Source organism: Hemicordylus capensis, chromosome 13 (assembly GCF_027244095.1).
Source record: "Hemicordylus capensis ecotype Gifberg chromosome 13, rHemCap1.1.pri, whole genome shotgun sequence".
Lineage (NCBI taxonomy): Eukaryota > Metazoa > Chordata > Lepidosauria > Squamata > Cordylidae > Hemicordylus > Hemicordylus capensis.
In genome coordinates, this window is record NC_069669.1 from 19,831,661 (window position 1) to 19,852,121 (window position 20,461).

The 20,461-nt window shown below is 49.2% G+C and overlaps 1 protein-coding gene across 3 annotated transcripts in view; it reads left to right on the forward strand.

Moving 5' to 3' along the window:
• Positions 1 to 2,258: 2,258 nt before the first annotated feature.
• Positions 2,259 to 20,461, forward strand: part of PDGFA (platelet derived growth factor subunit A) — an 80,239-nt gene continuing 62,036 nt past the window's right edge. The window contains exons 1-2 of one of the 3 annotated variants that reach the window (XM_053276696.1): positions 2,259 to 2,823; positions 16,267 to 16,363. In XM_053276696.1, the coding sequence (XP_053132671.1) occupies positions 2,794 to 2,823; positions 16,267 to 16,363 (127 nt within the window). In that variant the 5' untranslated portion in view covers positions 2,259 to 2,793. Of the gene's footprint in view, positions 2,824 to 12,824; positions 13,910 to 16,266; positions 16,364 to 20,461 lie in introns of those variants that run through there. The other 2 variants (XM_053276695.1, XM_053276698.1) reach the window with 2 other exon arrangements.

Consider the following 20,461-nt stretch of genomic DNA (forward strand, 5'->3'; position numbering starts at 1 on the left):
AGACAGGAATCCTTCCCAGCCATACTTAGAGATGCTGCCAGGGATTGAACCTGGGACCTTTCGCAGGCAGAGCAGGTGCTCTTCCATTGAAGAGCTCCACCCAGCCCATTTTATTTGTTTGTAGTCTCCCATCCAAATGTAAGCCAAAGCAGACCCTGCTTAGCAAAGGGGCAATTCATGCTCAGCATCAGCCATGCTGAGTATTAAGACTGCCGTCTCAAGCCCTAGTAGCCTCTGGCCTGCCATGTGCCCTGATTTGATTGGTGGGCGCAGCGACAGGGTCTTCTCGGGTGGTGCACCACATCAGTGGAAACCTCTTCCTAGGGAAGAATATTGAGTCACTACTGATGAATTGAAGCCACCTAATGGGGCAGCGGGGAAATGCTTGACTAACAAGCAGAAGGTTGCCAGTTCGAATCCCTGCTGGTATGTTTCTCGGGCAGTAGCGATCTAGGAAGAAGCTGAAAGGCATCATCTCATACTGCGCGGGAGGAGGCAATGGTCAACCCCTCCTGTATTCCGCCAAAGAAAACCACAGGGCTCTGTGGGTGCCAGGAGTCGGAATTGACTTGATAGCTCACTTTATGTTTACTAATGGGTTGAGACACTAGACTGGTACTGCAGTGGCGACCAAGAATTAAGGCACGTCTTCTCTCTGCATTGTCTCTATCCCAGACAAGACTGGATACCACATGGCTCATATTTTTGAAATAAAATGTTGATGGGCTTAAGGACCTGTGCATTGGCCCCAAGGGCCCAACTGGCAGGGACAATGAAGAAGAGATGGCTTTCAGCAGCACGCCCAGGTTGTGAGCTTTTCAATCACAATCTGGGCGACGGAGACGGCGTGGTGAATGAAATGTTGAATCTTCCCCTTTCCTTGAGTTCAGAGACAGGGCAGGTTTAAAATCTAAATGCGGCTATAACGTTCCAAATAGCAGCCAAAAACGCAATCCAGCTCTAGACAAGAAATCCCCATTTGATCATCAACGTGATTAGAAATTTGGACACAGATACCAGGATTATAGATTTCCAGGCTGAAGTATAACTTCTTAATCCTCGCCCTCTGCTGAAACGAAGCTGAAATAACCACATGAAGGGAACATGCATCCCTCCCCTATCTACGCCAGCCCGTCCTTCTTCTGGTGCCTCCCCTGTGTCAAATCTTAAACTGTATACTCCTTGGGGCAGAGACCTGTTCCTTTGTGCTCCTTTAATCAATGGCATGGAGCTTTTCAGAGCACAAAGGTTATAATACAAATAAATCCAATAAATATTAATAAGATATTTGAGTAGTTCCGGTTAAGACCTGCTCTAGTAGTATCTACTTTTCCAAGATGTTCTCATCTACCCCCTGAAGACCTCTCTCCCACCTACCTTTCTCCTCCACCTGAAAGAGCCAGCATGGTGTAGTGGTTAGAGTGTTGAACTAAGACCAGGGAGACCTGAGTTCAAATCCCCACTCAGCCATGAAACTCGCTACCTGACTCTATGCCCGTCACTTTTTTCTCAGCCTAACCTACCTCACAGGGTTGTTGTGAGGCTAAATGTAACTCTAGGGTCCTTGGAAGAAGAGCGGGATATAAATGTAAGAATAAGTAAAATAAAAAACAATACATATCCAAAACTGATTGATTAAGTGCTGTCAAGTTGGTGTCGACTTGTAATGACCACATAGATAGATTCTCTCCAGGATGATCTGTCCAACTTGGCCTTGAAGGTCTCTCAGTGGTGCATTCATTGCTGTCGTCATCGAGTCCATCCACCTTGCTGCTGGCCATTCTCTTCTTCTCTATCCTTCCACTTTCCCCAGCATTATGGACTTCTCAAAGGAGCTGGGTCTTCGCATAATATGTCTGAAGTACGATAGTTTGAGCCTGGTCATTTGTGCCTCTTCTGGATGGATTTGTTCTATGATCCATTTCTTTGTTTTCCTGGCTGTCCATGGTCTTCTCAAAAGTCTTCTCCAGGACCAAAGTTCAAAAGCGTCAATACTTTTTCTATTTTGCTTCTTCAAAGTCCAGCTTTCGCATCCATAGAGTGTCACGGGAAAAACCATTGTCCAAATGATTCTAATCTTTGTAGGTATAGACACATCACAGCACCTAAATATCTTTCCCAAGGCCTTCATCGCAACCCTACCAAGTGCTAGTCGGTCCTAAAAGGCAGAAGCTATCCACCACGTCAATGTCTTTATATCCAAAATTAGATGCCTTAAAATCCACAAGTTGCCTGAAAATCCATGGGATATGTGGAAAGGGAATTCAGTGGATTAAACTGATGTCCCTTTGATGTCCTTTCCACTTTGAGTATTGTGCTCACCATGAAGTTGGAAACAAGTGAGAACAGTAATATTGTAATTGAGAAACAATTCTATCTGAACTCGGCACCAATGCTGGATTGTTCCAAAGGAGGTGTTGAACCCCTCTCAAGTCTGTAACCGGCAGCTTCCTTATCACTGGATAAAAAGCAGCTAAAATTACCACTCATGTTAGGTTCCGTTGCTTTGCTATATATATTTTTTAGAGAAAACCACTGCACCCCCTGCCTGCCCCCCATGTTTACATCTTGTTTTGTCTCTAGATAAGCAGTTGCCAGTGAACTGATGTGGGGGATGAAACATTGTTCTGTGCGATTCTGATGAGGAAAATCTTCAAGGCTCCCTTTGAAGGAGGAACTGTTGTTGTTATTTCCATGGCGACGCTAATCATAATTGGGGGGACTTTTTAACCCCGGAGAACGATTACGGCCGGTCGGACATCTCCAACATCCATCATCTGTGCTGGCGGTGTGATGTCATCCATTTCCTTGGGGAAAGAAAAGGTGAGAGCTGTCAGTCTGTCTGGCTCTAGTCCATCTCTGCTGCATTGCGTGGCAGTCTAGCGGCGTTATCAAACTTCCTCCAATCTCACGGCAAAAGCCCCATCTCCCGAAACAAGACGAGACATTACTGAGGGCCGTACTAAGTTAATTAGTCTGACTATGCAATTAGAGCTGAAGTGCATGTGGAAGGAGAGCTGGCCTTGTGGTAGTGAGCATGGATTGCCCCCTTTGCTAAGCAGGTTCTGCCCTGGTTTGCATTTGAATGGGAGACTACATGTGTGAGCACTGGAAGATATTCTCCGTAGGGGATGGGGCCTCTCTGGGAAGAGCATGCAGAAGGTTCAGTTTCCTTTCCCTGGCAGCATCTCCGAGATAGGGATGGGAGAGATTCCTGCCTGCAACCTTGGCAAAGCTGCTGCTGCCAGTCTGTGCAGACAATACTGAGCTAGATAGACCAAGGCTCTGACTCAGTATATGGCAGCTACCTATGTTTTCCTATGATGCTGGCTACCCTTCCCAGAGCTGAGGCTTCAGGACCACCCTGGAAGTCTGGATGACATCCTGGGCATTGGAGAGACCACTTGTGCTTTGCTGTGAACCTGCAAAGTGGCCCATTAAACAAGACTTTTTATGGAGGGGGCAGGGCAGGGGAGAAGAACATGCCCCAGCTTGTAACACTGCCGCCACCTAAAATAAACTTCAAGCCCCCCCCTCCTGGCTTTTAAATGCTGCGGAGAAGCCGCAGATGAAAGCTTTCCATTCACAGTCTATTGTCTTGCCCATAGGACAGCGATCACTTCTCGGTTGTGTTATTGCAGTTAATCCACTTAAATGCTCTTGGGATTGTCAGACGAGCTGAATTCCTTGCTCCTTCTATTAAGGGGCTTTGTTGCAAGGAGAAAAGGGCGGTTGTTTAAGGAATCCCGCTGGGAAGGCCGTGTGGGTGGGAAGGGGGCAGAGCAGGGTTGCTTCTAGGAGAAGCTGAACAACCAGGCCTCCGTTTGGGCCAGCGGTTCTCCACTTTGGGTCCCCAGATGTTGTTGGACTATAACTTCCATCAGCCCTTTGGCCATGTGACTAGGGATGATGGACACTGTAGTCCAGCACCAACTGTTGCGACTGAGAACCCATAGTTGAGAAACCCTGATCTGGAGGATTATTATAATGACTATGATTATTTATATACCCCCCTTTTAACAAACAAGTTCTCCAAGCTCCTTTTCCATTGCTGCCCCGAGGCTTTGGAACGCGCTCCCTGCCAAAATAAGAGCCTCCCCATCTCAGGCAACTTTTAAGAAGGCAGTTAAGACACATTTGCTCACCCAGGCTTTTAATTAGATTCACAGTTTTTAATCGTTTTTACAGTGTGTTAAGTTTTTAAATTTGAATGCTTTAACATTTTAATTCTGATTTAATTATTTTATTGTGAATTATTTTATTGTTTTATTGTGAACCTCCCAGAGACGTAGGTTTTGGGCAGTATACATGTGTGTTACATGAATGAATGAATGAATGAATGAAAATACAATATGTATTTTTTAAAAACATGGTTCCCAGTCCCCAAAGGGGCTCACAGTCTAAAAAGAAACACAAAGTATGACTCCAGCCATAGCCACTGGAGGGATGCTGTGCTGGGGCTAGATAGGGCTGGTTGCTCTGCACCTGCTAAATAAAAAAAAGAATTGCCCATGTGAAGGGTGCCTCTTTGGGCATGCAGTTTCTTGAACTGAGGCTGGGAGTTTCTTGCAATTCCTCTGCAGCGAAGTTCCCCTTCACTGCTGTTCTACCATTCATCTTGTTTTCCAAAATCCTGTTGTGTGCATTTGGTTTGAAAACACCATTAAACAACAAACAGTTTAAGAATAATAAATAGTTTTTTTCTCAAATTTGTCTGTCATCGTATTCATCTTACGAAGTTGGCATTGCAAGCAAATGAGTTGTGCATTATTCTGCATAAAATCCATCTCAGCTGGTTCAAAATATCAACACTGGTTTCTGGACTAGTTAGCATCTGAGCTGGAACTGAACCTGAGAATTAAAAAAACAACAGATGAACCTGAACCAAACCCACTTTTAAAAGTTTTTACTCCTGGTTGTAATACTGCTTCATAGTTTTGATTGATTGATTGATTAAGTTCCGTCAAGTCGGTGTCGACTCTTAGCGACCACATAGATGCTTCATAGTTACTCAAGAGTTTTCCTTAAGTCCTCAGAGTGCTTCTACATATGTTATTGTAATAAGCTTTACCAGAACAGTGAAACAGTAAGAGGATCCTCATATCCCAGTAATGTAACGCTGCAGCTAAAAATGCAAATACAATCTTAGGCTGCATGAACAGACCCACACTGGACACACACTGTCCTGATCACAAGAAGTAAACATTCTACTCTGTTCTGCACTGGTCAGACCTGAGACCTCACTTGGGATACTTTGTCCAATTCTGGGCCCTGCATTCTAAGAAAGGCATTAATAAACCAGTTCAGAGGAAGACCACAAAGATGGGGAGATACCAAGTCCGCTGAGAAAGAGGAAGGAACTGGTATGTCTAGCCTGGAAAAGAGAAGACCAAGAGGAGATATGTTAGCCATTTTCAAATATATGGTGGGCTGTTGCACAGAAGGATGAATGAACCTGTTCTCTGTTGCTCTTGGGAACAGAACGAGAACTCGTGATTTGAAATTACCAGGAGGTAGATTTGGGTGAGCTATTAATTAGGAAGAGCTTCCAAACTCTAAGGGCTGCTTCACAATGGAGCAGTCTATCCAGGTGGAGTCTCATTCAAAGCAGGTTTCAGTTTTTTTAATACTAGGTCACATCAGCTTATAGTCAAGCATACATAAGACCATAAGAAGAGCCCTGCTGGATCAGGCCCAAGGAGGCCCATATAGTCCAGCATCCTGTTTCACACAGTGGCCCACCAGATGCCTTTGGGGAGCCCCCAGGCAAGAGGTATGTGCATGCCCTCTCTCCTGCTGTTGCTCCCCTGCAACTGGTATTGAGAGGCATCTTGCCTCTGAGGCTAGAGGTGGCCTATAGTCACTAGACTAGTAGCCACTGATAGACCTCTCCTCCATGAATTTATCTAAACCCCTCTTAAAGCCATCCAGGCTGTTGGCTGTCACCACATCTTGGGGCAGAGAATTCCACAGGTACCGTAAAATCCCTATTACCAGTCGAATCTGTCCCTGTGGGCAGGGTGTTGAAACCGTGACTCATGTTTTTCTATACTGCTCATTTTACAGAGATATTCATATTCCTCTTATCTTCCCCCTTTTATCAAACATTCCTGTTAGAATGGATGATGGATATGAAACTTTTTAATTAGCTGATTGCTGTGTATCTACAACACTGCGTGCTGCCAAATCTTGTGTGGAGGCATGTAAGATCAGGTCTGAGCTGATATGAGTATTGGTGTTTTGCATTGATTGATTGAATAAGTGCCGTCAAGTCGATGTCAACTCTTAGTGACCACATAGATAAGAGTCTCTCCAGGATGATCCGTCTTCAACTTGGCCTTTAAGGTCTCTTAGTGATGCATTCATTGCTGTCGAAATTGAGGCCATCCACCTTGCTGCTGGCTGTCCTCTTCTTCTCTTTCCTTCCACTTTCCCCAGCATGATGGACTTCTCAAGGGAGCTGGGTCTTCGCATCATGTGTCCAAAGTATGATCGTTTGAGCCTGGTCATTTGTGCCTCAAGTGAAAATTCTGGATTGATTTGTTCTGGGATCCATCTGTTTGTTTCCATGGCTGTCCATGGTCTCCTCAAAAGTCTTCTCCAGCACCAAAGTTCAAAAGTGTCAATGCTTTTTCTATCTTGCTTCTTCAAAAGTTTTGCATTACTTGTCCTATTTTTATTGTGCTTTGTTTGTTTCTGTGACATTGGATCAATGACTGTAATAAAGCATTCATTCATTCATTCATTCATTCATAGGTTGATTATGCATTGTGTTGCACACACAACGTTGATTATGCGTTGCTCACGATTTAGTGTTGGCCACAGCATCCTCCGAATCTCAGCTTTCAGTTAAAATAACACCCACCCAAGTCTCCAGTCCTCAAGGCTGCAGAGAAATCAGCTTGAAAGTATGTGGTCGCTGTTGGGGGACGCTGAAGCGGAGTTTTCCAGTTGCTGGGACTTTGCCTTTCATGGACTAGCAGGATCAGGATAACCCAAGACGCAATGATTAGAAAATCTGCTCACATTGCACAGTTGATCCAAACTGCAGAATGCAGGTCTTCTCCACCACCCTGCAGAGTCACGAATGAAGGTCTTTCCCCACCCTGACACCTGAGATTGATATATGCCAAACATATACATTACCAGGAAACTATTTATAGCCACGCTCACTGTGGATCTAAAGATGTCGCCTGTGCACACACCCAGAGCACTGACATTTTCTATAATTACTTGCGGAGCGCAGATGTATATCACACGGGGGGAAATATATGGAATTTGGGGTAATCTACATCTAGGTGTGTGTGTTTCAGTGAAGGGAAAAAAATGCAAAATGAGAAGACAAGTCACCAGACCTTATTAAAGTAGTATGCTCATTGTGGCTGAATACAGATGTTCAGAGGCACTCTTACCCCTGGACTTTGGGGCCAAAGTCCAGGGGCTCCACAGCTCCTGGAGGCCCCCAAATCCTCTTTAGTCTGTCCTGGGTGGTGTGGTTGCTTGGCAAAGCATGATAATGCTTAATTTGCAGGGGAGGGGGGGCCTCCAAAGGCCTTGAGGTCCAGTCCAGGCTCTAAAATTACCCAGGTTCACCTCTGCAGATGTTACAACCCTCATCCAAGAAGCTAAGCCTGTGAACTCCCTCTGCTTTTTTCCCTCCTCTCCATGTGGTGGAACCATAACCTGGTTTTTTAAAGCAGAGTTTCCTGCGATGTCTGAATGCATAAACTCTGGTTTACACACCCTATACAAACCACCAGGATAGCAACAGAATATCAACTGTGGTTTGATAACCTGCTTTATATGAAATATTGAACCCAGAAGTCCCACATTCGGACATTATGGGGAAGTGCTTTAAGGACATAGTGCATTTTCAGCTTACCTCAGTGAGCGAAGTGAGGAAGAAAGTGTGTGTGTGTGTCTGTGCATGTGTGGGAGAGAGAGGGAGAGGGAAAGTTGGTCTTGAGGTAGCAAGCATGAATTGGTGCCTTTGCTAAGCAGGGTCCCCCCAGTTTGTATTTGAATGGGAAATTATATGTGAGCACTGGAAGATCTTCCCCTTTGGGGATGGGGCCACTCTGGGAAGAGCACCCTGCAGGCTTGCATGCAGAAGGTTCCACGTTCGCTCCCTGGCAGCATCTCCGGATAGGGCTGAGAGAGACTCCTGCCTGTAACCTTGGAGACGCTGCTGCCAGTCTCGGTGGGCAGACAATACAGAGCTAGACCATACTGGTCTGACTCAGTATAGGGCAGCTTCGTGTGTGTGTGTGTGTGCGCGCACGCACATTCAGGTTTGGTGCTTGCCTTGTTCTATCAATCTACGTTTGTTAGACTGAGCTTGTAACGTCTGTTGTAAGCTCTTGTGTAGTATTTACACAAAATAACTCTAGGCAAACACAGAGCTCTTAAAAAACCATTTTAATTGGGAAACACACACACAGTGGAAACTGGCAGATAAAAAAAAACGTCTTCGCAGATTCAATGTATTGCAGTACAGAGTGAAACCTACTACTATTAATACTACTATTTATACACCACTTTTCAACAAAAGCTCCCAAGGTGGTTTACATAGATATAAATGAATGAATGAATGAATAAATAAATAAATGTTAAAAAAGGCACCCCGTCATGCAAACGGCTCACAATCTAAAGAAGGAACACCATGCTGTGCTGGGGGTGGATAGGGCCAGGTGCCCTCCCCCTGCTCAGTAAAGAAAATCACCACTTGAACAAGGTGCCTCTTTGCCCAGTTTGCAGGGATTCACTCCTGCTAACATTCCCTACAACGTCCCTAAAAGATAAAGTGAGGGTTAGGTTACGCTCCTGTGGCTGTTCCACCAGTGAAATGTAAAGATCAGCACTTGTGCGTGCGTCCTAGGAGGAATGGGCCATCTATTTCTTCCCTCGAAGGAAGCAAAGAATCAAAAACACCTCCAGAGAAAGTGCCCAAATATTAATCTTTAACAGGTCTGCCTAGAAGTCCATTGGGTGGTTGTGCCAGTCAGGTGTGTGTAAACTCCGGCTGGGTTCTTCTCTTCCAGAAGACCAAGGAGGGGCTGAATCAATAGGAGATGGGTTTAATGTGTAACCAAAGGGCTGTGGTGTCGACTCTGAACTCCTTCTGGATTGCGGAATTGCCGTGCCTCAAACACCCAGGCAGACAGAAGCTCAGGACACTCTAGCAACCTCCAACGCAGAAAGTCGTCACAGGGGGAATATTCTTGTGCTTGAGACGCCAGCCTGCTTCAAAGGCCTTGGAGGGAAAGGCCCCTGAAAAGGTCTCAAGGAAAGAACTTACCAGCAGATGTCAAGTTCCATCCTCACAACCAAGGCTCGCCTCTACGTGAGGTAGACTCTGGCCTACTGCCAAGCCTTCGAATTAGGCCTTGAGGGGGAAAAATTACTGAAGCTAAAAGTAAAGCGTGCCGTCAAGTCGGTATCAACTCCTTTCAGCATCTTCCTATATCGCTGCTGCCTGACACAGTACCAGCAGGGATTTGAACCAGCCACCTTCTGCTTGTTAGTCAAGCATTTCCCTGCTGCTCCTTACTGGTCAATGTCAAATTGCATGCATCCTCACAACCAAGGCTGGTCTCTTCTGCAACACACTCTATGTTGGGCTGCTTTTGTACATGGTCCAGAAACTTCAATTGGCATGAAATTGGGCTAGTCTCCAGGATAACCTGAAGAGACTATATTTTATTTATTTATCTATTTTATTTTTTTACATTTTATATCCCGCTCTTCCTCCAAGGAGCCCAGAGTGATGTACTACATACTTGAGTTTCTCCTCACCACAACTCTGTGAAGTACGTTAGGCTGAGAGAGAAGTGACTGGCCCAGAGTCACCCAGCAAGTCTCATGGCTGAATGAGGATTTGAACTCGGGTCTCCCCAGTCCTAGTCCAGCACTCTAACCACTACACCACGCTGGCTTCAATATTGCGCCCATCTTAAAAGCCTTACACATTACACACTGGCTGCCGATATGTTTCTGGGTGAAATTTATTTACCGTTATGTTTATATCCTGCTCTTTCTCCAAGGGGCCCAGGACAACGTATAAAGTCAATGGCTTGGGCCCAGGAGTATGCTGACCCCTGCTAACTGAGCAAAGAGACCGCTTTTCAAGTGGTGGTCCTCTTACTTTTAGCAGGGAGAGAGCAACTGGCCCTATCCAACCCCAGCACAACATCCCTCCAGTGGCTGTTGCTGGTATCTGCCTTATGTTTCTTTTTAGATTGTGAACCCCTTGGGGACAGGGGACCATCTTATGTATGCATTATTTATTTTTCTGTGTAAACCACTTTGAGAAATTTGGTTGAAGAGCGGTATATAAATATTTTTGTAGTAGTAGTAGTAGTAGTAGTAGTAGTAGTATCAGAGCGCCTTCTTCATGACTCCATGAGTTTCAAGCCCAAGAATATTTCCCCTGGGATAACTTTTTAGGATTTTCTGGGGAGGTCTGCCTAAGGTTGCCACTATCTTATCTAGTGGCAAGTCAGGATCAGACCTTCTCTATAGCTGCCTGTATTGGAAAAAGAGCCTCAACATCTCTGGCGGCTTTTAGAAAAGGCCTGAAAATGCACCTGTTCGGTCAGGCCTGTGGTTGGTTTTCAGCTGTTCTGAAATGTTTGCAGTGTTCAACGGTTTTGATTGTTTCAACCTTTGTAATGGTTTTTAGTGGCTTTTACATGGTTTATTTTTCATGCAAAGCCCCATGAGAGCTGTGTTTTTGGTGGTACACACATGTGTCAATGTATGTACCACCATGTATGTATGGGAAGAGAGCTGGTCTTGTGTTAGCAAGCGTGACTTGCCCCCTTAAACTAAGCAGGATCTGCCCTGGTTGCATATGGAAGGGAGACTCGAAGTGTGAGCACTGTCAGATTATGCCGCTCTGGGAAGAGCATCTGAAAAATCTGGGGATAAAAACATGGGGTGGGGGTGGGGAATTCTAGGAATAGCTCCTGTCAGAGTTGGGCACACAGGCAGAAGCATTTTAGTTTTGCATCAGAAACCGGTGTGAGTGGTTGGGCCTGCAAGACACGGGACTGGCTCCAGAAACTGGCACCTGTCTCCAGGTGACTCTTGTCTTGAAAGCCACCCTGGAGATGCCCATGGCTGGATCTTCGGGGGGGGGGGGACGGGACCTTGGGGAATACAATCTTCCTCAGCAGTGTCAGTGTGGTGCCTGGCAGAAGCCTGGATGAGTGGCTGGGCCTGTGCAACCACCAGCCATCTACAGCCGGCCTGAAGTTTCCAGGCTTCCAGGCATGGGCATCCATCGCTCTGGAAAGAAACGCTGGAGATCGTCATGGCTCGATCCTGGGAAAACCCTCGAAGGGGGGGGGGGGATAAAATCTCCGGCGACAATCGGCAACCCTATATGGGAAGAAGACCTCAAAAGCAACGGCCAGCTGGGCGGGGGGGCTCCCTGCTTGCCAGCTAAAAGCGCGCCCCCCCCCCCGCTCTGTGTGGCCCTCCTCTCCATCCCGGGCGCCTCCAGAGAGCCAGGCGGGCGCGAGCCTGCAGCCCGATCATGGCGACTCCGGCTTCTCGCTCTGCGCCTTAGGAAGAAGCACAAGGTGGATCCCGGAAGGGCTGCGCAGACGCCTGCCTGGCGCTCTCGCTGTGTGCGGCTCCCTCCCTCCAGTGCCGCAGAGAAGGAACCCCGGGCGAGGTGACAAGGCAGTGCTGGAGGAGGGGGAGGGAGGAGGGGGGGGGAGCCGCCGAGAGAGCTCGCCTCTCCTCTCAAGCCCTGCCAGAGAGTTGCAGCCGCCGCCGCCGCCGCCGCCGCCAGCAGGGAAAGAGCCGACCTCTGCTCTCGCTCGCTCCCCTCCCCGCCTCCGCCTCCTCCTCCGTTTGCTCCCGTCTCAGTCCCGTTTCTCGTCGTGGGTCTTGCATTTCTGGGCGGGCGGGGGGGGGGAGGGAGCAGGGCGTCTGCCCGCCCGTGTCTGGCGTCGTGCAGCCCTCGCGGGGCTCTTGTTGCTGGCCAGCTGGCTTCTGTTTGTCTTCTTGCACACTCCCTCCCCCCGCCCGAGAGCCTGACTTCTTCTTGCGGATTGCAGTAGCAGCAGCAGCAAGCGGGAGCAGCGAAAGCCTCGCTGGCGCGCAGGGCGGCTGCCTGCCTGGAGGAAGCGAGACCAGGGCGGGGTACCGGGCGGCGGCGGCGGCGGGGTCAAGGCGAGGGAGGGGACCCCCTCGCTGTGGACTCGCCGCTCGCCTCGTCCCCGGGCTTCTTTCGCACACTCCGCAGGCCCACAGCTGCTCACTGGTCGAGCCTTCCCTAGCGCCAAGAGTTTGCCTCGACGCCCCCTCCAGATTCTTGTCGCTCAGCGAAGCCCACGATTTTGGTCGTTTAAAAATCCCTGCAGTGTATAGACAGATGATAGGCAGAGATAGAGAATATAGAATGGATCAATCTAGATATATATACACACACACAAACATATGATTCTTTCTCTCTGTGTGTATGTGTGTACAACACACAGAGAATCTTGTCCATTAGCGAAGCCTGCGATTTTTTATTTTAAAAATTCCTGTACTGCACGCACACACACTTATATCTCTGGGGAGAGAGAGAGAGAGAGAGAGTGTCTTGTCAATTTGTGGTTTTTTCCTCTTAAACATTCCTGCAAAAAAATCACACACACACTTTATACATCCAGGAGAGCGTTTCTCTTCTCTCCCGTGCAAAGTGTGTAGAAGGACCTGCAGATCAGTCTGTCCCCAGGTTTTTTATTTGCCCCTCAAAAAAACAAAAACACAGCGCCCCAAAACCAAACCCCCGCCTGTCTCAAAGCACACGGATCTACCCACTTGCCCTAGCGAGAAGAGCCCCATCGGTCTATAGGGCACGTGTGGCTCTCTCTGCTTCGCTGAAACCCGCGGCCTGGCCAAGGGGCGTGTGTGCGTCTGTCTCTGTGCGCATTTGCAACCGAGGAGCGAGCGAGCCATTTCTCTTCCGTTTTTTGCCTCTGGGTTTTGCCGCCTGCCGCGGGGATATCATTTGCTGGGGGCTGCGGGGTGGGGGGAGGAGGAGGAAGAGAAGAAGAGGAAAAAAAAAAAAAAAGAAAGAGAGAGAGAGAGAGAAGGCAGAGGAAGAGGAAGAGAGGAGGGACTGGTAACTCTCTGCCTGTCTGGAAGGGGGCGAGCTGTCTCCAGACAGGTGATGGGCGTTTCGGCTGCGCTCTGGGATTGCCTGCCTGCCTGCCTGCCGCTTGGATTTCACTTCGCGGTGATCTAAGCAAATATGCAGATCTACCGGCTGGTCGGGTCCTGAACGCCAAAGAAGGCAGCGCGCAAAGCGGAGGAGAGCAACAGCCCGCCAGCCCGCCCGCCTGCTGCCAGGGCCGGCATCCCCCTCCCTCGCCAGCAACCTTCTTGCCAAGCAGAAGACCCAAACAGCAGAAGAGCCCTCTCCTCCCCCCCGCCCACGCAAAGACACCCCTCGGCGGGGGCGAGCCCGGGGGAGCGACGCGGCCACCCCCACCTCCTGCTTTGGGGGCGAGCCCAGGGAAGCTACCGGGCCACCCCCGCCCGTTCCCCGCTCCTTGGCGGCGCCTCTCTCCAAGCCAGCCGGCGCGCTAAGGCGAAGAAGGGGATTCCCCCCCCCCGCCCCGCCTTTGGCAAGACCCAGACCGAAGAGCGATCGCCCCCCTGGCTGGCACCCCCTCCTCCTCCTCCCCACCACGAGCCGGAGAGCCCCCCCGTCTGGCTTGCCCTGAGGGATGGTGGTGATTTGGCCCGCCAAAGGAGCCAGGCTGCTGCTGCTGCTGCTGCTCCCGCTGCGCGGCGCGGTTGAATCGTGTGGCTGCTGGCGGCGGCAGTGCGGGCGGAGGACGCGATGAGGTCCTGGGGGGGCTTCTGGCTTCTAGGCGTCTGCTACCTGGCCCTCGTGGCTGCGGAGGTAGGTGCTCCTTTTCTGCAGCCTCCGGTCTGGAGGCGGGAGGGAGGGAGGGGGCTGCTGCAGAGTTCGGTGGGAGCCTGCTGGGTCTAGGTATTCTTTCCCCCTGCAAGCCCGCAACTCTTCTTTCTGTAGTTTGGCATCTTTGCATGGCAAGTGGATTGCCTCGCCGCCTTCGCCCTCTGGCTTGAAATGTGATTTTTTTTTTTGGCGGGGGGGGTGCAGCATTTTGGATGGAGGAGCTCCTCTCTGTGCCCACCACCCGTCCTCTCCCGCCTCCCCCCCATCTCTTTTTTATAGTTAAAAGCTCTCCTCTCTCTGAATTGTTGACACCCAAGGGACGGAAGGAGTCCTCGGGCCGGCGGTGGGGCGGGGGGAGAAGGGGGCTAAGCGCCCCATCCGAAAAGTAGCTTGTCCCCTCTAGCCCCCGCTCCCGATTTCTCTTTCAGAAATCTAACCTGTGGGACACAGCTTACCCACCCAGAAATGCACTTGGCCCCCCCTTTTTTCCTGGTGCCCCCACTGAATGGAGTTTCACTCCGGAACAGAGGTCTTGGAGGGAGGGGAAAAAAATCATTTTTGCAACCAGCAAAAGCCCAAATGGCGAGGGGGGTGGTGTTGGAGAGAAGAAATCCACTTGTCATGTAAACGGTGCGAAACTGTGACCCGAATTAAAAAAAACCAAAACAAAACGGAATTAAACCCACCCACCCGTGCCCACGGCTCTTCGGAGCTGCCTGCCTGCGTGCATGCTGCCTGACACGCGTGCCGCCCGTGTGAACGCTTGCAGGGCGAGCTGTCTGGAAGGCAGCGCCAGTCCTGGAGGGCGCGAGGGCCGCCTGGCAAAGGGGTGGGGAGGGAGGCGACGCGCGGTGGGGGGGAGGCATGGCATCGCGTGGCTTCCTGGTAATGAGGAACTAGAATGAAACTGCGAAAATCGGAGGAGAAGGAGGAAGCAATTAGGCAGGAGGTTTCTAATTGATGGAGCCTCTAGGTCCGATTCCGGAGGGAATCAGGCGTGTCCCCCCCCACCCACCCAAATTCACTTTATAAGGTCAAAGGAGGAAAACAAGGAGCCTTTCCGACCTGTAGTCCAAGCTTACTCCCAAGGAAGCCCCCCTGAGTTCAATGGGGCTTCCTGCAAGTAAGCCATTGCCGCCTTATTTGGGGAAATCGGTTCTGAAAAGTGCGGAATCCAAAGGGAAAAGGCACCTCTCTTCCTCCAGCCCCCCCTCCAAATCTGAGGATTATTAGAGGTAGCCATTTTTGGGGAAAGATTTGTGGGCATTTTGATGTCCTGATGCTCGTTTTTCCACACTGTTATTCCCCCCCCTTCCTGTAAGCGCTGTGTGGATGGGAGATTTCTGCTCCCCCCCCCAACGTGGGAAACCTGTAGGATCCTATTAGTTCTGGGTATAAAATCTCATCTTCCCCCTCTACACACTCACTCCCCAATCCCACCCAGGTGGGGGAGAGAGGTGGAGGAGTTAAGTACTAAACTGACACCATAAAGCTCTGGGAACCTAAAACTTTATTACCTTGGAAGTTTCCCCCCACTGTGGGAAAGATTTGCATGGATAAGCCTCTGGTCCCCCCAGACGGGCTTGCATTTTGGAGTATGCACCCTGCAGAAAAAGTCCCCGAGAAGGCCCGCTCAGTTCAGTGCTCAGTGTATACAAGGCGGCAGCTTGAGAAATCTCCCAGGGGTTGGTGCATTTCAACTTGATCTGTCTCGGCTGTTGGGTTTATGATGGCATCATCGGGAACACCCACTTCAGACCCCATTTAAGCATGTTTACTCAGAAGTCAGCTCCGTTCTTTTCAATAGACGTGCTCTCCAAGCAGGGTGATTGTGGGGGCCAGGGGTGCAGCATCAGCCTTTGCACATTTACTCCCAAGTAAGTGCCACTGAGTCCATTGGGAGTTAAGCATGCATAGGGCTGCGGCTTTAAAGTTTACCCTTTCCGCATTAGCATTGAGCACCTGAGAAGATGAGATTAAAACACACACACACACACACACACTAAAGAAGGGAGATTTCCTATGTATGTACAGATCTCCACCCTTGGGAACCCTGCCCCCCCCGCCCCAAGAATGAGGGAGGAGGGGCTTTGAAATGGATCTTGGATGGCCTCACCCTCTGACAGAGAACCCTATGTGGGCCCCTGCCAAATCTGAAGTCTTAGAGGTCTCATGTGCAAGAATTTTGTTCGAGATCAGATCCAAGAGGAGGCAGAGATGACAGAGAGGCAGTCCCACAGACTCTGTCCCCGAAGGTGATTGGGAGTGATTGGTGGTGATTGGGAGTGATTGGCGGGTTTTGTCTCCTTTTCTCCTTTCCTCTTTTTTTTTTTTTAAAGGAAGCGGAGATCCCCCAAGAAGTGATCGAAAGGCTGGCACACAGCGAGATCCACAGCATCCGTGATTTACAGCGCCTCTTGGAGATTGACTCCGTAGGTAAATTATTCCCATGCCTTTCTACTCCCCCCCCCGCCCAATTATACGCATGTGTATGCAAGCACACTTGTACCTTTTCCATGCAAGCAGCCCCCTGGCTTTCAGGGAGCAGCAGCGGTTTGCTCTCAGACTTGTGGGAAGGACCAGCCATTGGGGCAGGGCGGGTGGTGTCTGAATGTGACCGGGCGCTCTCTCATTCACTCCTCTGCTGGGCAGGGAGATGTAACCCGAGGCAGGCTGAGTCAGGCATTTTCTGAGCGGCGAGAACTTATTGGCCTCGGAGCAAAGAGTGGCGACTTTGGAGCACTGTGCATTTTTAAGAGACCTTTCATGGAAGAACATGGCTGCCCTGCAGAATGCCAGGCGACCTTTGCTGGATATGAGCAGAGGGTCTTTCTATTCTACTGTTGCTCACAGTGGCCGACCGATGGCCTCGGAGGAAGCCCTCCAGGAAGGTTTGAGAGCAGTCGCCCTCCCTTGCTGTTGCCTGTCAGCAGTTGGGATTCTGTGGTAGGCTGCCTCTGAAGCTGGAGGCTCTATTTGGCCACGCACCATTATGCTTAGCAGCTCAGCGTGCCTGGCCGGATCAAGTGTGTCCTTGCTTTTGCAGTGTTGATTGGAAGGTCCTGGTAGTAGATTTCTCATTTGAGAGGTGCAGCCTAGTTGGGAACAGGACATCACATCATACTGTTGTTGTGCTTTGTTTGAATGGTACTGAAAAAGTGAAACCAGAAACAGCCTTGCTCATTTTTTATTATGTTTATGCGTACGGCAGTCTTGTGGGGGAGGTCATTGATGTTCCCATTTTACAGGCAGGGAACTGAGGCTGACACCCAAGGCCACCTTGGTGGGACTGGAATCGGAGCCCAAAGTCTTTGGTTGACGTTGTATTCATCCACAAATCAAAGTGTTTCCCTAGCTTTCTCTGGGTAGGGCTGGTTCACATGACTGTTCCTTCACCAGCTTATCCTACACTCAGTTACTCTGCACTTTATGACTGGGCTTTGGATGTCTGAACGTGTTGGGGCTGCTCTGGACATTCTCTTTGTAATGTATGCAGGATCAGATGCAGGGGCATGCAGGATCAGTCCCTTGATGTTGCTATCCTCAAGTCGTGAGCATGCATGTGTGAACGCTTGCGTCGGAAATGCCATAACTAATTTGTGAATTTTCCTCGTGTGTGGCATGTTTCCAACTGGCCTCTTATCTTAAGATACGTTTTATTTATTTTTACATTTATACCCCACTCTTCCTCCAAGGGAGCCAGAGTGGCACATGTGGCAATGTTTATCCTCACAACAACCCTGTGAGGTAGGTTGGGCTGAGAAATAAGTGGATAAAAGTCACCCAGTGAGTTTTGTGGCCGAATGGGGATTGGAACTCAGGTTTCCCTGGTTCTAGTCCAACACTCTAACCACTACACCACGCTATTCTCATGAGCAGCTTAACCCAGGCTAGGTAGGGCAGCCCAGCCTGGGTTAGGCTGCTTGTGTGGATTGTTCCTAACCCCACTTTTAACCCCGGCCTTGAGCCAGGGTTAAGGGCGTGAGTGCTTTAAAAGAGATTGCAGTTCCTGTCTGTCCCTTATATTTCAACACCCCCCACGCTCGGCAGTGCTGCTGATATGAGGCTTCGTAGCAGGCTGTGACTTTCTATTTTGGTGAGCGGTGCATTTCCCTAGGAGCCTTTCTTTAGCCCGGAAGAATTCCCATCCCATTGCCTGTAATTTATGCCACGGTGCTGTTATCTTAAAGATCGGCTGCCTTGGGGTCATTTATAAAAATATTCCAAGCAGGGTTTATGAATGAAGTCATGTCTTGACAAGATGGTGGGGTTTTTTCAGTGAAAGGGAAAATAAACGCCCTCCCTCTGACTTTAACCAGAAAGCCTTCTCACTGAACTTCTAAACAATCAGCATTCCCATGCTGAGAAAGGGGGGGGGGGGAGAGAAAGAGAGAGAGAGAGAGAGAGAGAGAGAGAGAGAGAGAGAACTGTAACCCAAGGTTATTTTCTGCATCATTAGCCCTACACATGCTTTGAAGGGCAAACGTGCAATTTACTAATATTTCCACCCTGCAACAGACCCATCCAGTTATTAAATTGGATCTCACATGCTTAGCTGTGTCGGATCCAAACCGTCTCCCCGGCTCAGGACGATGCACTGTGCCAGAAGCGATTGCTTTGTTTATTTTGCAAAAATGAGAAAGGAAAAAGAGAGAGGCCTTTTTTTTTTTTTTAAAAGACAAGGGAAAGTCTCGCTACTCCTCTTGTATCCTGAGCCAAAAATCTGGCAAGTTGTTGCTTGTGTTATTCTTAATACAGGAGCAGCTCTTAAACAAAGGCTGCACAGTTGTTGTGCCCTTTCCAGAGGAGAGTTGCAGGGACCTTGGGAAGTTGAACTTGAGCGGCAGACTGCTCTGAGTTCCTCAGAGGAGTATTTTAACCGGAGTGGGCCTGTTCTGGAGGTAGTGACTTCAAGTTTGCAACCTAAGGGCGTAGTGAGATGCAGCCCTCTTGGATCGGGCCCAATGCCTATCTCGCTGGCATCCTGTTTCACACAGTTGCTTCCGGGGAGCCAGCAGGCAGGAGGTGAATTATTATTATTATTATTATTATTATTATTATTATTATTATTATTACATTTATATCCCGCTCTTCCTCCAAGGAGCTCAGAGCGGTGTACTACATACTTAGGTTTCTCCTCACAACAACCCTGTGAAGTAGGTTAGGCTGAGAGAGAAGTGACTGGCCCAGAGCCACCCAGCTAGTATCATGGCTGAATGGGGATTTGAACTCGGGTCTCCCCGGTCCTAGTTCAGCACTCTAACCACTACCCCATGCTGTCTCAAGGTGAAGGCATGCCCTCTGTCCTGCGTTGCTTCCCTGCAACTGGGATCCAGGAGGCATCTTGCCTCTGAGCCTGGAGTTGGCCTCTAGCCACCAGAACATAAGAACAGCCCTGCTGGATCAGGCCCAAGGAGGCCCATCTAGTCCAGCATCCTGTTTCATACAGATGCCACTGGAAGCCACAGGCAGGAGTTGAAGGCATGCCCTCTCTCCTGCTGTGACTCCCCTGCAACTGGTCCCCAGGACTAGTAGCCATTGATAGACCTGTCCTCCATGAATCCAGTCCACCCAGATAGTCCGTGGAGCAAGCCCTCGTTTTAGTAGAAGCGGAAAAGGTGCTGAAAAGGGCAAACACAGGAAGCTGCCTTTTACTGATTCAGACCTGGGTTCATCGAGCTCAGTTTTGTCTCTTGTATTTAACAGAAGGAGAGCAACCAGCCCTATCCAGCCCCAGCACAGCATCCCTCCAGTGGCTGCTGGTGGTATCTGCCTTATGTTTCTTTTTAGCTGGTGAGCCCTTTGGGGACAGGGAACAATTTCCTTTTTATTTTATTATCAGTATTGTTGTTATTATTATAGATGTTGTTGCAAAATATAGGCTGTTGTTAATCATCATCATCATCATCATCATCATCATCTATAACAACAGCAACAACATTGACAATAAAATCCAGCCATCCCAGGTCCTTGGGAAGGACTCGATGTTTGGATAAAACAAACCAGTCAATAACACCTGTCTGACTGTGTGAATTAATAATAATGTAAACCACTTTGTGAACTTTGGTTGAAGAGCGGTATATAAATATTCGTAGTAGTAGTAGTAGTAGTAGTAGTAGTAGTAGTAGTAATACACTGACCGGCAGTAGCTCTCAAAGGTTTCAGGTCAGTCTTCTTCAGCCCTGCCTGGAGATGCTGGGGAGTGTAATTGTAAGCACTGTGGCTGTGTTTCTTCGTAAGGAAGGTGTTCCAACCCCTTGATTATTTCTGTGTGGATAGGGCTGTAGTTCGGTGCTCAGAGCATCTGCTTGGTACACAGGAGGCACCAGGTTCCATCCCTGGCAGCATCTCCAGGTAGGGCTGGGAAAGACACCTGCCTGAAGCCTTGGGGAGATGCTGCCAGTCAGTGTAGACAATACTGAGTTCGATGGACCAGTGGTCTGACTCAGTATCAGGCAGCTTCCTGGGTTTTTGTGGAATAGCTTCCCTGTACAATGTATTGAAAGATTAGTTGGGATTTGAAAAAGAAAATCC